This window comes from Drosophila gunungcola (assembly GCF_025200985.1).
Source record: "Drosophila gunungcola strain Sukarami chromosome 2R unlocalized genomic scaffold, Dgunungcola_SK_2 000027F, whole genome shotgun sequence".
NCBI classification, from domain to species: domain Eukaryota; kingdom Metazoa; phylum Arthropoda; class Insecta; order Diptera; family Drosophilidae; genus Drosophila; species Drosophila gunungcola.
The window spans coordinates 950,439-965,306 of record NW_026453175.1 but is presented as its reverse complement, the minus strand read 5'-3'; the positions used below and the strand labels follow the sequence as shown (position 1 = coordinate 965,306).

Genomic DNA, 14,868 nt, shown 5'->3' with positions numbered 1-14,868 from the left:
CACGGATGGGATGTGGTTAGATGGGTGGGAGATGGTGGGTCCAATGCGATCGGGGATGTTAAGGGGACCGGCAGTGGGTGGTAGTGGGTTAACTGAAGTCCTCGCTGTCGGGGGCTAAACAACTGGCGCTGGCATCAACAAAAACCGATTTTCCAAAAAACAGGAAGCGGCAACAGCAGCGACAAAGTTGGGAAAATCAGAGGCCCAGTTTGGTTAACGTTATCTTTACACATGAACAAAATATCACCAAAAGGGCGACAATAATAAAAAAGGCATAATACAATTTTTATATTGTAAAATAACATTTTTTATAAAAACCATTTTTAAAACGTATATGATTTTAGTTTAATACTTCTTATTCTTAAATGAAAACAAAGCACTAGACAGTAGATATGGGGATTGTTTTAAAAAGCATTAGTCGTTTTTCAACCAAAAATCGAAGTACCTAAACAAAAAAAAAAAGTATTTCCGATCTAGTCACCAAAAAAATTAGAGTAAAGGAAGTTGGAGTTGTGTATTTCAAGGGGAGTACAAAAATGTAACAAAGTCTAAATAAAATTACTAATATCTTGGACACATTTTCTGTTTAGTATGGTTTACAAGCCCATAATAAGCCTATGACTTTCTCACTGTTTAGCCACCAACCTCTTGACATGCCTGTCTCTTCATTTTGTACATTTGCGCCCGCATATTGACTTTGAGCAAGGCGCACAAGCGATTCACAGATTTAAGAAATAAAAGTTTAGTGCTCCGGCGAGCAAATCTGTAGCCGCCAATGCCAAAACAGCCAAGCCACCCAGACCAAAACACACACACAAAGCATTGAGGGCGCTCTCTGTCAAAGCAAACAAAAGACGCGACTGTGGTTGTTGCTACCCCTACCGCCTGATGCAGAACCCACTGAATCACCCACTGAATCACCCACTGAACCAACTACACCGAACTACCCGTTGGACCACCCACTTTGCCGTTGGCTGTCGAACGCAAAATGTCATCGATGGTTTTGGGGACTGTGACTTGTTGGATCTGGATCTGAATCGGAATCGAATTCGGAATAGGGATCGGGTTGGATTTGGGTGCAGGAAATTGCTGGGCTGCAGGGCTCATTGGGCACGAGTAAATAGAATCACGCGACAGAAAAACAACATAGAAGAATAAATATTTTTATACCAAAACTAACCAAGTTTAATGAGATCCCTAAAAAGTAAAATTATTTAAATTTGTATTCTAAAAGTGTGTTGTGGCTTTATAAAATATATCTTAAGCTATACAGAAATCCATGAGCCGATTAATCTATTTTCTTGCATGAGTCACGGCACTAAAAGTGGTAAATTCACTTTATTCACATTAAAATGGCTTAGATGCTTGTATTCGCGTTTAAAAAATGTTTGTATTTATATATTTAATATAAATTAAATTAAATTAAATTTAAATATTTATATGAACTAATTTGTTGTACTGTACAAAAAATAACTAGAATTTTAGCAAAGAATACAGAATTTCCAGCTAAATGATTTTCTTATAGCTAATATTTCAATGAGATAACCTATTTATTCATTTAACATCAACTTCATTCTTCTGCGCTGAAAAAAGGAAAACTATTATGAAAATGCAATTTAAAACAATTTGTCAAAGACACTGGAAATCCGAAGACCGGGTTGGGAAGTCCACAGAGGAAAAAAGAGAGAGGAAACCGAAAATGTGAAAATGAAAATAATAATGAAAAAATGAATTATGAACTTATACGAGCCAGACCCGAAGGACCTTGGCAACTGAAACTCGCACTAACACCCACACCCGCCCCCATTTTGTGGGACGTGAGTGGAAAGCGAAAATGGAGTGGCACAAAAATGATTGTGTATGTTAAGTTTGGCACGCGCCACGCCTACAATAAACCGCAAAAGTCAAAGGAGAAGCCGGGTGGGGGGTATAAAGATGGAGAGAGATAGAGTGCCCACAAAGTATGCAACATATTTCACAGTTCGAGGCAGATGGCGATGGAAAAAGGACAAAACAGACCCCAGGGAAAGCGCCTCTGTCGTCACACGCCCACACTCAAAAGCGTGACTGTTACTTGCAGAATCCCAGAACACCCAACGCCCCCTTAACGCCCCCTGACACTCCCTTTAACCCCTCCATTCCCGCCCTTAAATCGCCCCTGCCATTCGCTGAAGAATTTTTGAATTATGAGCGCTCTGGGCGTAAGTTATACTTAACTACATGCCGCAAAAGTTGCTACGCTCTGTGTCATGTTTATTGCGATTTCATGTGCCATTACATCCAGCAGAGAGAAAGAGACGGTACTAAGGCCAGGAAAAGAGGCAACGGGAGCCACCAAAACTGCCTGCTAATCTGTTGATAAATAAACATAGTGCACAACTTGATGGCTTCATATCAACAAAAGTTACACCCAAAAAAATCAGATCAGTTTATATTCGACCCACTCTCATCTACTTAAAATTTTCTGAAATCTAAAAATATGCATAATTGTGAAATGTTGAAAATTATATTGTGTTACTTGTTTTGAAACAATATTTTGTTTTATAAATATTTATCATTAAATTTGTTTGATTTTTGGACACAGTGTTTAAAATTAATATAGACTCATCTAATTATTTAAGATTTGGCTCAGAGAGGGTAAAAACCAGCTTGATATTTTCATTTTATATACAATTATGTTGGCTTGAGAACTTATCATGAATATCAAAATGTCAAATAACTAATCATAATGAGTGCGGGTGTGTAGGTATGCATCAAAAATTTAATTTAAAAAATAAATCTTTACCATAAATGCAAAATATTGTTTTCTGTGTAATGCAGCTGTCGTTGACAAATTTGTAAGCATTTTTACCTGTGCCACGGCCACACTTTTTCACACAACTCTGAATTTTTACATGCACCTCACGTCGCTTTCGCACGCAAATGTGACCAGAGTCATGAGAGCTGCCATTGTTGTTTTTGTATTCATCACGGAGAGCAAAAAGGGGCGATATGTAAATAAAGAATTGTCACTTTGACACGTCTGATGCGTGCCAATTTCCCAATTTTTCCCCCTCGTACATCAGTTTAAATTTATTCGCCTATTTTCAAGCTTTTATTCGATATTCCATTTATTCATTGCAAATATCTAGCTTCCTGATGCTAACTAAACATCAACATGTTTGCCATTTCAGATTCAGTTGCTTTTAGCAGAGGGTTTTGATTTCTATTCTTTCCAAAAGATGTTTTATATTGTTATTTTTAGTTCGGATTCTCCAAAATAAATGTTTTTGTTTATACTCAAAATTTATATTCATTAAAATTTTTTATTACTTAATAAATAAATAAAACTCTTGACTCTTAATGGAACAATTAATTTAAAAAATTTTAAATATATTGTTTATTTTTTAGAACTGTATCTAAGTTTCTTGCTCTCTTAAGAGTAAAGTAGAACAGATTTAGCAAATCTAATTGGGTTTCCTCGCGTTTTTAAAACGACATATTAGCAATGCAACAAAAATAATAAATTTACCATATTAAATCAGTTTTTAAGCAGACTTGCATCAAAAAAGGATGTCGGTAGGATGGATCGTAGCTGTAAGCCTCATGTGGCAACATGTGGATGCTCGTTATATGCCGAAATTTCTTTGCGTGCCCCCATACGTTGCCGTAAATGGTAGTTGCCTTATTATTAATATAAGTGAACTCCCAACTGAGGTAATTATCAAAACACTTGTTTTAATACAAAGGGTATAATATGTGTACTTACTCTATTTCAGATTGCTTCTAAGGGGTCGAACAAAGCCAAGTCCAATCCCAATATATCAGTTCCTGAGATAGGCTTAGGAAAAGATAGTATTCTGGAAAACTCTTTATTAGGAAATCCGTCTATACCAAAAAAAGTTGGAAGCGAAACTCCTGGAAATGAACCAAGTAAAACCAACATTTTAACACTGGTAAGGGAATTTTTTTTGCTTGTTCTAAGAACTTGTGTACCTAAATTTTGCAATAGCCTGCTAGTTTCGTTCCCACCATTACTAAACCGAAAGTACCCAACCAAAATCCAAGTAATCCAGAAACCAGAATCCAGAAACCAGTAAGAAAAGTTAGTTTTAAAAATCTATATCAAGTTTATATATATTAATATGTAAATAGAACGATTCTCGACATACAACCATGAGACCCAAAATTCAAGGAGCAGGCAAAGTTGGGAGCGAAACTCTTGGAAATGGGGCAGCGGTAAGAAAATTCCCTTAACGCATAATATCAGATCTTATGTTCTTTAATTTGGTATTAGACTGGTGGAGAAGTTAAACCCATAATAACCAAACCTGAATCATCTAACCAAATTCCAGTTAATCCAGAAACTTTAAAACCGGTAAGAATATTATGTTTTAAACATCGCTTTCTTTTTAATGTCCAATAATATTCATAGCCTGTTGCTGGAAATGCAACGAAACACATTACAATTCCTGAAGCAGGATCAGGCAACAGGAGTGTTTTTTTTCCAAGTACAGACAAGGTAAGGAAAATCAATTTAAATTATGCGTATTCTTACTTAAAATCTCGCATTATATCAAATCTTATGTTCTTTAATTTGGTATTAGACTGCTGGAGCAGTTAAACCCATAATTACCAAACCTGAATCATCTAACCGAATTTTAAATAATCCAGAAACATTAATACCAGTAAGAATATTACGTTCTAAACATCGCTTTCTAGTTAATGTCCAGAAATGTTTGTATAGCCTGTTTCTCGAGTAGATTGGAGTTCTGTTGGTGTAGTAAATTCCAACATTAGCACTTCTGAAGCACCCAACCAAATTAAAATTAATCCAGAAACTTCAATACCAGTAAGAAAAATAGGTTTTAAGTATATCTCTCTAGTAAATGCTCTTAAATATTGTTTAGACGGTTTCTGGAAGTGAAATCAAAAGCCCAACAGTTCCAGGAGCAGGATCAGTCGGGAGCGAAGCACATGGAAATTCACCAAGTTCAAACCACATTTTAACACCGGTAAGAAAAGTCTTTTTTTTTTGTTCTTAGATTTAATGTAATTTTATTTTTCAAAAGCCTACTGGTTTAGTTAATCACACCATTACCAAACCAAAAGTACCCAATCAAATGTCCAAGTAATCCAGAAACTTTTATACCAGTAAGAAAATTTAGTTTTAATAAGAGAGGAAGTACACTTCGGCAATCCGAAGTTCATACACCCTTGCAACTACTGCAAAAATTAAATATTCTTGAAAACATTAAAATTATGATTTACTTGCGTATATGTTTGAAAAAAGTTATTCATAGTTCCTATGGCAATTACAAGATATCGTTTTCCGTTTTCAATCAAATTAAAAGCGTAATTCTGAAATGTCAAATTATTAATAAGTCAAAAAGAATTTTAAAAAAAAAATTACAAAATAAAAAGTTACATTTAAATTTTTTTTTTTTTTATTGTTTTTATTGGAGTCTTATATTATAGTCGTCCGATTTTGATTAAATTTAAACCGTAATTCTTAAATTCTAAAAAAAAAATTAAAAAACAGCAAAATTATAATTTTTTTTCATTTACTTTTCCATTAGTTCCTAGTGGAGCTATATACTATAGTCGTCGATCCGGCTCGTTCCGACTTAAGTACTTTTGGTAAAGTTTCATGCATATAGCTTTAAAACTGATAGACTAGTTTGCGTAGAAACGGACGGACGGACAGACGGACAGAAGGACAGACGGACATGGCTAGATCGACTCTCCTAGTGATGCTGATAGAGAATATATATAATCATATAGGGTCGGAAATCTCTCCTTCACTGCGTTGCAAACTTCTGAATAAAATTATAGTATCCTCTGCAAAGGTATAAAAATCTATATCTAGCTTATGTCCTTTTATATTTAAATAGAACGGTTCTGGACATAAATCCATAAGACCTGAAATTCCAGAAGCAGGAAATGCAACAAGTACAACCAACGTTGTAACACTTGTAACAAAATTTATTTTTTGCATAGTACCAAATCTAATGTTCTTTATATATTTATTAGCCTGCTGGTGCAGTTAATCCGATCATTACCAAGCAGGAATCACCTAACCAAATTCTAATTAATCCAGAAACTTTAAAACTTTAGTTAATGTCCAATAATATTAACAGCCTGTTTCTGGAAATGCAACCAAACACATTACAATTCCTGAAGCAGGATCAGGCAAAACTCTTGTAGATTTACCAATTACAAACCAGGTAAGAAAATTCAATATAAATGAAGCTTATTCTTACATTTTATGTGTAATATTTAGTCTGCTGGTGCAGTTAATCCCAACATTTCTAATTCTGAAGCACTCAACCAAATTAATATGAAGCCATAAACTTCAATACCAGTAAAAATACGTTTGATGAATATCTTTCTAGTTTATGTTCTAAAATATTTTTTAGGCGGTTTCTGGAAATGCAACCAAAAGCCCAGCAATTCCAGGAGCAGGATCTGTTGGAACCAAAACTCCTGGAAATGCATCAAGTTCAAACAACATTTTAACACAGGTAAGGAACGTAGTTTTTTGATTGTTGTTAGAACACAAGGTTCTTTAATTCAATAGTCTGCTGGTTCAGTTAATCCCACCATTACCAAACCTGAAGCACCAAATTTCAAGTAATCCAGATAATTTAATACCAGTATGAAAACGTAGTTTTAGAAATCTCTATCTAGTTGATGTAATTTAATATTTAAATAGAACGTTTCTGGAAATAAAACAATAAGACTTGAATTTCCTGGAGCTTTAAAGGTTGCAACAAACACAACAAACATATCAATACCTGTATTAGTTTGTATTTTTCCCATAAAACATAAAATAGAGAAAGAGATCGGTGGTATCTTACCTTCTATTTTCCATACCGTTACCCCAAAGGTCTTTTTCCCACAAACCGTATCCTTAAAGCCAGTTTTATCGATTCTTATTTAAATATCATTCCTTTTTTAAATTTCCAGCAGAACTTACTTTTAACAAGAATCGCTCCGGTATGTATTATTGACAAAGTTGATGAGCAATCCTGTGTCTCAGGTAAACAGTCAGAAAGAAAATGGTATAATGGTATTAATGGTATTTCACCATCCGGAGACTCGACTGGTCAGCCAAATCCAACCCGAATTCCTTTACTAAAGGTAAGGATAACTCAGTTTATTAAGAACAGCATTACCAAATTATTAATTTTTCTTGAAATAGGATTTCATTTTAACAACAGTTCCAACAAAAAAAAATGCAACCAAACACACTACAATTCCTGATACAGAATCAGTCAAAACTCCTGAAAATTCACTAAGTACAAACAATGTAAGGAAATTCTAATTCAGACTATTCTCACATGTTATGCATATACTTTAACTCTCGTATAGCCTGCTAGTGGAGTAAATCCCAACATTACTAATTCCGAGGTACCCAACCATATCAATAATAATCCAGAAACTTCAATACCAGTAAGAAAAATAGGTTTAAAGGATAACTTTCTAATTTATGTTCTAAAATATTTTTTAGTCGGTTTCAGGAAATGCACCCAAGAGCTCAGCAATTCCAGGAGCAGGATCTGTTGGGAGCGAAATTCCTGGGAATGCACCAAGTTCAAACAACATTTTAACACAGGTGAGGAAAGTACTTTTTTTGATTGTTTTTAGATCTTGTGTTCTTTAATTCAATAGACTGCTGGTTCAGTATATCCCACCATTACCAAATCTGAAGCATCCAACCAAATTTCAAGCAATCCAGAAACTTTGATATCAGTAAGAAAATGTAGTTTTCGAAATCTTTATCTAGTTTATATCCTTTAATATTTAAATAGAACGTTTCTGGAAATAAAGCAATAAGACCCGAAATTCCTGGAGCTGTAAAGGTTGGAAGTGCAGCAAACGCAACCAATATTTTAACACCGGTAAAAAAATGTATTTTTCGCATAATATCAAATTTTATGTTCTTTAATTTTGTTTAAGCCTGCTGGTGCAGTTATGCCCATCATTACCAAACCGGAAGCACTTAACCAAATTCCAAATAATCCAGAAACATTAATACCAGTAAGAATATTACTTTTAAACATCGCTTTCTAGTTAATGTCCATAAATTTTAATAGCCTGTTACTGGAAATGCAACCAAACACCTTACTATTCTTGAAGCTGGAACAGCTAAAAACAAAACTCCTGAAAAATCGCCAAATACAAACAACATTTTAATACTGGTAAGGAAATTTACTTTTTTATATTCCTATGACTTATGTAAACACTTTTGTGCCCCAATAGCCTGCTGGCGGAGTTACTAAACCGGAAGCAACCACTCAAATTAATCCAAAAATCTCAATACCAGTAAGAAAATAAGGTTTTAAACATATTTATCTAACTTAAGTCTCAAAATACATTTGTAGCCTGTTCCTGGAAATGCAACCAAAAACATTATAGTTTCAGGAGCAGTATCAGTCGGAAGCGAAATTCCTAGAAATACACCCAGTACAAAAAACATTTTACCGTCGGTGAGGAAATTAACTTTGTTGGCTGATATTAAAATGCTAGGATCCTTAAATATTGCAAAATGCTTTCGGTATTAAGCCACAACTACATAGAAAAATTAAAATGAGTCCAACAAATTGTACACCAAAAAGGCAAAAAAAGTTTTAATATTTTTTTTAATTTTAAAATTTTAAAATATTTTGTATTTTACCAGTTCGTTTCGATAAGTCCCACAAACCGTATCCTCAAAGCCAATTATATCGAATTTTAGTTTAATATTATTCCATTTAAATTTCACCAGGATTCACTTTTAACAACAATCGCTCCGGTAGGTGTTTTATTCAAAGTTGATGAGCAATCCTGTGTCTCAGGTAAATTGTCAGAAACAAAATGTCAGAAAAAATCACCATCCGAAGTCTGGATTGATCAGCCAAATCCAACGCCAGTTCCTTTACTTAAGGTAAGGATAAATATATTTATTAAGAACTGCATTATTAAACTTTTAATTTTTCTTTAAATAGGATTTAATTTTAACAACAGGTCCACCGGTGAGTAATGTAAATACAATTAATGTGCCTTTCATAGTGGAATTATATATTTCAGAACCCAGCCAAAAATAATCCCAAAATCTCTATTGTAAAAGACTCTCAAAAGCCAATATCCGTTGATTCTAGTGACCTTAAAGATTTTGATATCAACAGCCTTTATCCAAAAGAAATTGATATCAAGAAACCAACAGTTCCATCGGTAAATATTGTAATTAAACTTGATGTGGCTTTTATATTAAAAGTATGTATTTCAGAAACCTGCCAAATATATTCCCAAAATCTCTATTCCAAAAGGCTCTCAAAAGCCTATCTCAGTTGATCCTGATAACCTTAAAGATTTTGATATCAACAGCCTTTATCCAAAAGATGTTGATATCAACAGTCTTTATCCAAAAGATTTTGATATCAAGAAACCAACAGTTCCATCGGTAAATATTGTAATTAAACTTGATGTGCCTTTTATATTAAAATGATGTATTTCAGAAACCTTCCAAAAATATTCCCAAAATCTCTATTCCAAAAGGCTCTCAAAAGCCTATCTCAGTTGATTCTGATAACCTTAAAGATTTTGATCTCAACAGCCTTTATCCAAAAGAAATTGATAGCAACAGTCTTTATCCAAAAGATGTTGATATCAAGAAACCAACAGTTCCATCGGTAAATATTGTAATTAAACTTGATGTGCCTTTTATATTAAAATGATGTATTTCAGAAACCTTCCAAAAATATTCCCAAAATCTCTATTCCAAAAGGCTCTCAAAAGCCTATCTCAGTTGATCCTGATAACCTTAAAGATTTTGATATCAACAGCCTTTATCCAAAAGAAATTGATATCAACAGTCTTTATCCAAAAGATGTTGATATCAAGAAACCAACAGTTTTATCGGTAAATATTGTAATTAAACTTGATGTGCCTTTTATATTAAAATGATGTATTTCAGAAACCTTCCAAAAATATTCCCAAAATCTCTATTCCCAAAGGCTCTAAAAAGCCTACCACCGATGATCCTAATAGTCTTAAAGATTTTGATATCAACAGCCTTTATCCAAAAGAAATTGATATCAACAGTCTTTATCCAAAAGATGTTGATATCAAGAAACCAACAGTTTTATCGGTAAATATTGTAATTAAACTTGATGTGCCTTTTATATTAAAATGATGTATTTCAGAAACCTTCCAAAAATATTCCCAAAATCTCTATTCCAAAAGGCTCTCAAAAGCCTATCTCAGTTGATCCTGATAACCTTAAAGATTTTGATATCAACAGCCTTTATCCAAAAGAAATTGATATCAACAGTCTTTATCCAAAAGAGGTTGATATCAAGAAACCAACAGTTCCATCGGTAAATATTGTAATTAAACTTGATGTGCCTTTTATATTAAAATGATGTATTTCAGAAACCTTCCAAAAATATTCCCAAAATCTCTATTCCAAAAGGCTCTCAAAAGCCTATCTCAGTTGATTCTGATAACCTTAAAGATTTTGATCTCAACAGCCTTTATCCAAAAGAAATTGATATCAACAGTCTTTATCCAACTGATATTATTATCAAGAAACCAACAGTTCCATCGGTAAATATTGTAATTAAACTTGATGTGCCTTTTATATTAAAATTATGTACTTCAGAAACCTTCCAAAAATATTCCCAAAATCTCTATTCCAAAAGGCTCTCAAAAGCCTATCTCAGTTGATCCTGATAACCTTAAAGATTTTGATATCAACAGCCTATATCCAAAAGAAATTGATATCAACAGTCTTTATCCAAAAGATGTTGATATTAAGAAACCAACAGTTCCATCGGTAGATATTGTAATTAAACTTGATGTGCCTTTTATATTAAAATGATGTATTTCAGAAACCTTCCAAAAATATTCCCAAAATCTCTATTCCAAAAGGCTCTCAAAAGCCTATCTCAGTTGATCCTGATAACCTTAAAGATTTTGATATCAACAGCCTATATCCAAAAGAAATTGATATCAACAGTCTTTATCCAAAAGATGTTGATATCAAGAAACCAACAGTTCCATCGGTAAATATTGTAATTAAACTTGATGTGCCTTTTATATTAAAATTATGTATTTCAGAAACCTTCCAAAAATATTCCCAAAATCTCTATTCCAAAAGGCTCTCAAAAGCCTATCTCAGTTGATCCTGATAACCTTAAAGATTTTGATATCAACATCCTTTATCCAAAAGAAATTGATAGCAACAGTCTTTATCCAAAAGATGTTGATATCAAGAAACCAACAGTTCCATCGGTAAATATTGTAATTAAACTTGATGTGCCTTTTTTATTAAAATTATGTATTTCAGAAACCTTCCAAAAATATTCCCAAAATCTCTATTCCAAAAGGCTCTCAAAAGCCTATCTCAGTTGATCCTGATAACCTTAAAGATTTTGATATCAACAGCCTATATCCAAAAGAAATTGATATCAACAGTCTTTATCCAAAAGATGTTGATATTAAGAATCCAACAGTTCCATCGGTAGATATTGTAATTAAACTTGATGTGCCTTTTATATTAAAATGATGTATTTCAGAAACCTTCCAAAAATATTCCCAAAATCTCTATTCCAAAAGGCTCTCAAAAGCCTATCTCAGTTAATTCTGATAACCTTAAAGATTTTGATCTCAACAGCCTTTATCCAAAAGAAATTGATATTAACAGTCTTTATCAAAAAGATGTTGATATCAAGAAACCAACAGTTCCATCGGTAAATATTGTAATTAAACTTGATGTGCCTTTTTTATTAAAATTATGTATTTCAGAAACATTCCAAAAATATTCCCAAAATCTCTATTCCAAAAGGCTCTCAAAAGCCTATCTCAGTTGATCCTGATAACCTTAAAGATTTTGATATCAACAGCCTATATCCAAAAGAAATTGATATCAACAGTCTCTATCCAAAAGATGTTGATATTAAGAAACCAACAGTTCCATCGGTAGATATTGTAATTAAACTTGATGTGCCTTTTATATTAAAATGATGTATTTCAGAAACCTTCCAAAAATATTCCCAAAATCTCTATTCCAAAAGGCTCTCAAAAGCCTATCTCAGTTAATTCTGATAGCCTTAAAGATTTTGATCTCAACAGCATTTATCCAAAAGAAATTGGTATCAACAGTCTTTATCCAAAAGATATTAATATCAAGAAACCAACAGTTCCATCGGTAAATATTTTATTTAAACTTGATGTGCCTTTTATATTAAAATTATGTCTTTCAGAAACCTTCCAATAATATTCCCAAAATCTCTATTCCAAAAGGCTCTCAAAAGCCTATCTCAGTTGATTCTGATAACCTTAAAGATTTTGATCTCAACAGCCTTTATCCAAAAGAAATTGATATCAACAGTCTTTATCCAAATGATATTAATATCAAGAAACCAACAGTTCCATCGGTAAATATTGTAATTAAACTTGATGTGCCTTTTATATTAAAATTATGTATTTCAGAAATCTTCCAAAAATATTCCCAAAATCTCTATTCCAAAAGTCTCTAAAAAGCCTACTACCGATGATCCTAATAATCTTAAAGATTTTGATATCAACATCCTTTATCCAAAAGAAATTGATATCAACAGTCTTTATCCAAAAGATGTTGATATCAAGAAACCAACAGTTCCATCGGTAAATATTGTAATTAAACTTAATGGCCTTTTTATTAAAATGATGTATTTCAGAAACCTTCCAAAAATATTTCCAAAATCTCTATTCCAAAAGGCTCTCAAAAGTCTATCTCAGTTGATCCTGATACCCTTATAGATTTTGATATCAACAGTCTTAATCCAAAAGATGTTGATATCAAGAAACCAACAGTTCCATCGGTAAATATTTTAATTAAACTTGATGTGCCTTTTATATTAAAATTATGTATTTCAGAAACCTGCCAAAAATATTTCCAAAATCTCTATTCCAAAAGGCTCTCAAAAGCCTACCTCCAATGATCCTGATAACCTTAAAGATTTTGATATCAACAGCCTTTATCCAAAAGAAATTGATACCAACAGTCTTTATCCAAAAGATATTGATATCAAGAAAACAACAGTTCCATCGGTAAATATTGTAATTAAACTTGATGTGCCTTGTATATTAAAATTATGTATTTCAGAAACCTTCCAAAAATATTCCCAAAATCTCTATTCCAAAAGGCTCTCAAAAGCCTATCTCAATTGATCCTGATGACTATCATCTTAAAGATTTTGATATCAACAGCCTTTATCCAAAAGAAATTGATATCAACAGCCTTTATCCAAAAGAAATTGATATCAACAAACTTTATCCCAAAGAATTTTATCTATATTAAATTCTGACTTTCTGCAATGTCCATTCTTTTACAACATTCTTGTTCTGAACTTCCGGACTTAAAAACTTTTTTAAATAAAAATATTTTTTAACTGTTTCACTTGGACATTTGCCACATCCAGCGGTAAAAACCATCGCGTGCTTTGCTGTGATGTGGTTGGGTCATGCAAATTCATATTTTAATTTTATGCAAATTATACGCTGATTATGCTGTCAGCATCACTAGAGGTTCCGCACATTTTATTATGTATCTACATGAACATGTACAATAAAACCTCATTCCGTTTTCATTTTCCTGACCGCCTTTGTTGTTGTCGCTGTGGTTGTTGCTTAATCATTTCGAATTTTATATGGTAATTGTTGTTCGGCTGCCTTTGGCTGCCTTTGCAAATGTTTGCCCGATTCCATGTTGACCATTTGTTGTTTGCAAAACAGTTGCCGTTGTGATTGGTATGCCCTCCCACCACTCGTTCCGAACCTCCTAATCTCCCTAGATGCCACAAGTCCATTGAATTGATTGGTAATGTGTTTTGCAAGCGACTTTGCGGTATAATAATTGCAACTTACTCAAATGCTACTAAAGTTTCGTTTTATATAATTACCTCATTTAATAGGAGTACAATGACGGTTTTCCGTCTGTAAGGCGACATAGCTTCGAATTAATACATGATTATAAAAACAATTTATCTTTTACTCTACGAGTAACGGGTATAATAAAATAGAATACACAATGTGATGTTTTTCAATTATTTTCAAGGGCTTACACCCATGTGTAACGGGCAAAAACTAAACATTTTCAAACATTTTTATAGCCATGCAGATTCTAGTAATTCCTGCGCAGCGCTAGTTTATTTTAAAGCAGATTCACGCCCACTCTAACGCCCACAAATTGTGAGATTGTGTTCGGTCACTAAGATATGTTTTTAATTTAGGCAAATCCATTTTTTTACGACAAGAAATAGCAAGAGGAAACAACTTCTTGTCAACAAGGCCTTTAATATCATTTTCTTCAAATGTTTAGCATTTGTAATTAATTCAGTTAGCAATTTACCATAATTGAACTATTTATTGTGGTAACTTAACAACTGATTTTGAAAGGCACAGAAACGAAAATCAATCGTTTTGAGCACCTAATTTATTTCACATTCATTATTCATTGCAAATATAAACAAGGGAAACTGGAAAAGGAAGGCCCCGAGCAACTGCAATACATTTGGGGGGAACTAGAATTTCTGCAATGGAGACGAAATTCAATTCCATTATTAATACAAACTTAAATTAAGCTCCATACCCGGGTCGTCATTATCTGGCCACGGCAGCAGCAGCAGGAATAGCAGCAGGTCCTGCCACATCCGACAAATGCAATGCGGGAAGCGACGACAACAACAGCGTCGACTATACTAGAACAACAATTCGCAGCGGCATAGTCAAAATATCTAACGTACAACAGCTGGAAGACAAAGCAAAGGCGACCAAATCAACGGCAACGGATGCGAGAATGTTTATGCCCATTATGAACAAGCATCGGCTGTGTGTGTGCACTCAGAGAAAACAAATGAAAAT

At 33.3% G+C, this 14,868-nt stretch overlaps 2 protein-coding genes across 9 annotated transcripts; both read left to right on the top strand.

The window, feature by feature from the left end:
• Positions 1-1,860: 1,860 nt before the first annotated feature.
• On the top strand, positions 1,861-2,183 carry LOC128256741 (uncharacterized). The gene is given in 5 exon segments (XM_052987274.1): positions 1,861-1,954; positions 1,957-2,003; positions 2,005-2,048; positions 2,050-2,107; positions 2,109-2,183. Coding segments are annotated over 5 exon segments (318 nt in total).
• A 1,359-nt stretch (positions 2,184-3,542) lies between these two features.
• On the top strand, positions 3,543-13,536 carry LOC128256676 (titin). Of its 8 annotated transcripts, none has more exons than XM_052987191.1 (42): positions 3,543-3,696; positions 3,759-3,935; positions 3,992-4,075; positions 4,135-4,218; positions 4,277-4,357; positions 4,415-4,501; positions 4,587-4,667; positions 4,727-4,831; positions 4,890-4,994; positions 6,120-6,206; positions 6,399-6,503; positions 6,952-7,122; positions 7,184-7,291; positions 7,354-7,434; positions 7,493-7,597; positions 7,654-7,734; positions 7,794-7,883; positions 7,942-8,022; positions 8,079-8,183; positions 8,245-8,307; positions 8,367-8,471; positions 8,750-8,908; positions 8,970-8,996; positions 9,052-9,195; positions 9,251-9,424; positions 9,480-9,653; positions 9,709-9,882; positions 9,938-10,111; positions 10,167-10,340; positions 10,396-10,569; positions 10,625-10,798; positions 10,854-11,027; positions 11,083-11,256; positions 11,312-11,485; positions 11,541-11,714; positions 11,770-11,943; positions 11,999-12,172; positions 12,228-12,401; positions 12,457-12,630; positions 12,684-12,827; positions 12,883-13,056; positions 13,112-13,536. In XM_052987191.1, the coding sequence occupies exons 1-42, from the start codon at positions 3,553-3,555 to the stop codon at positions 13,304-13,306; spliced, it is 5,583 nt and encodes a 1,860-aa protein (XP_052843151.1). In that variant the 5' UTR covers positions 3,543-3,552; the 3' UTR covers positions 13,307-13,536. The 8 variants fall into 8 exon arrangements, with proteins under 8 accessions (XP_052843151.1, XP_052843152.1, XP_052843150.1 ...); XM_052987192.1 differs by having other exon boundaries at positions 6,949-7,122; positions 7,354-7,392; XM_052987190.1 differs by having other exon boundaries at positions 6,949-7,122.
• The last annotated feature ends 1,332 nt before the right edge of the window (positions 13,537-14,868 follow it).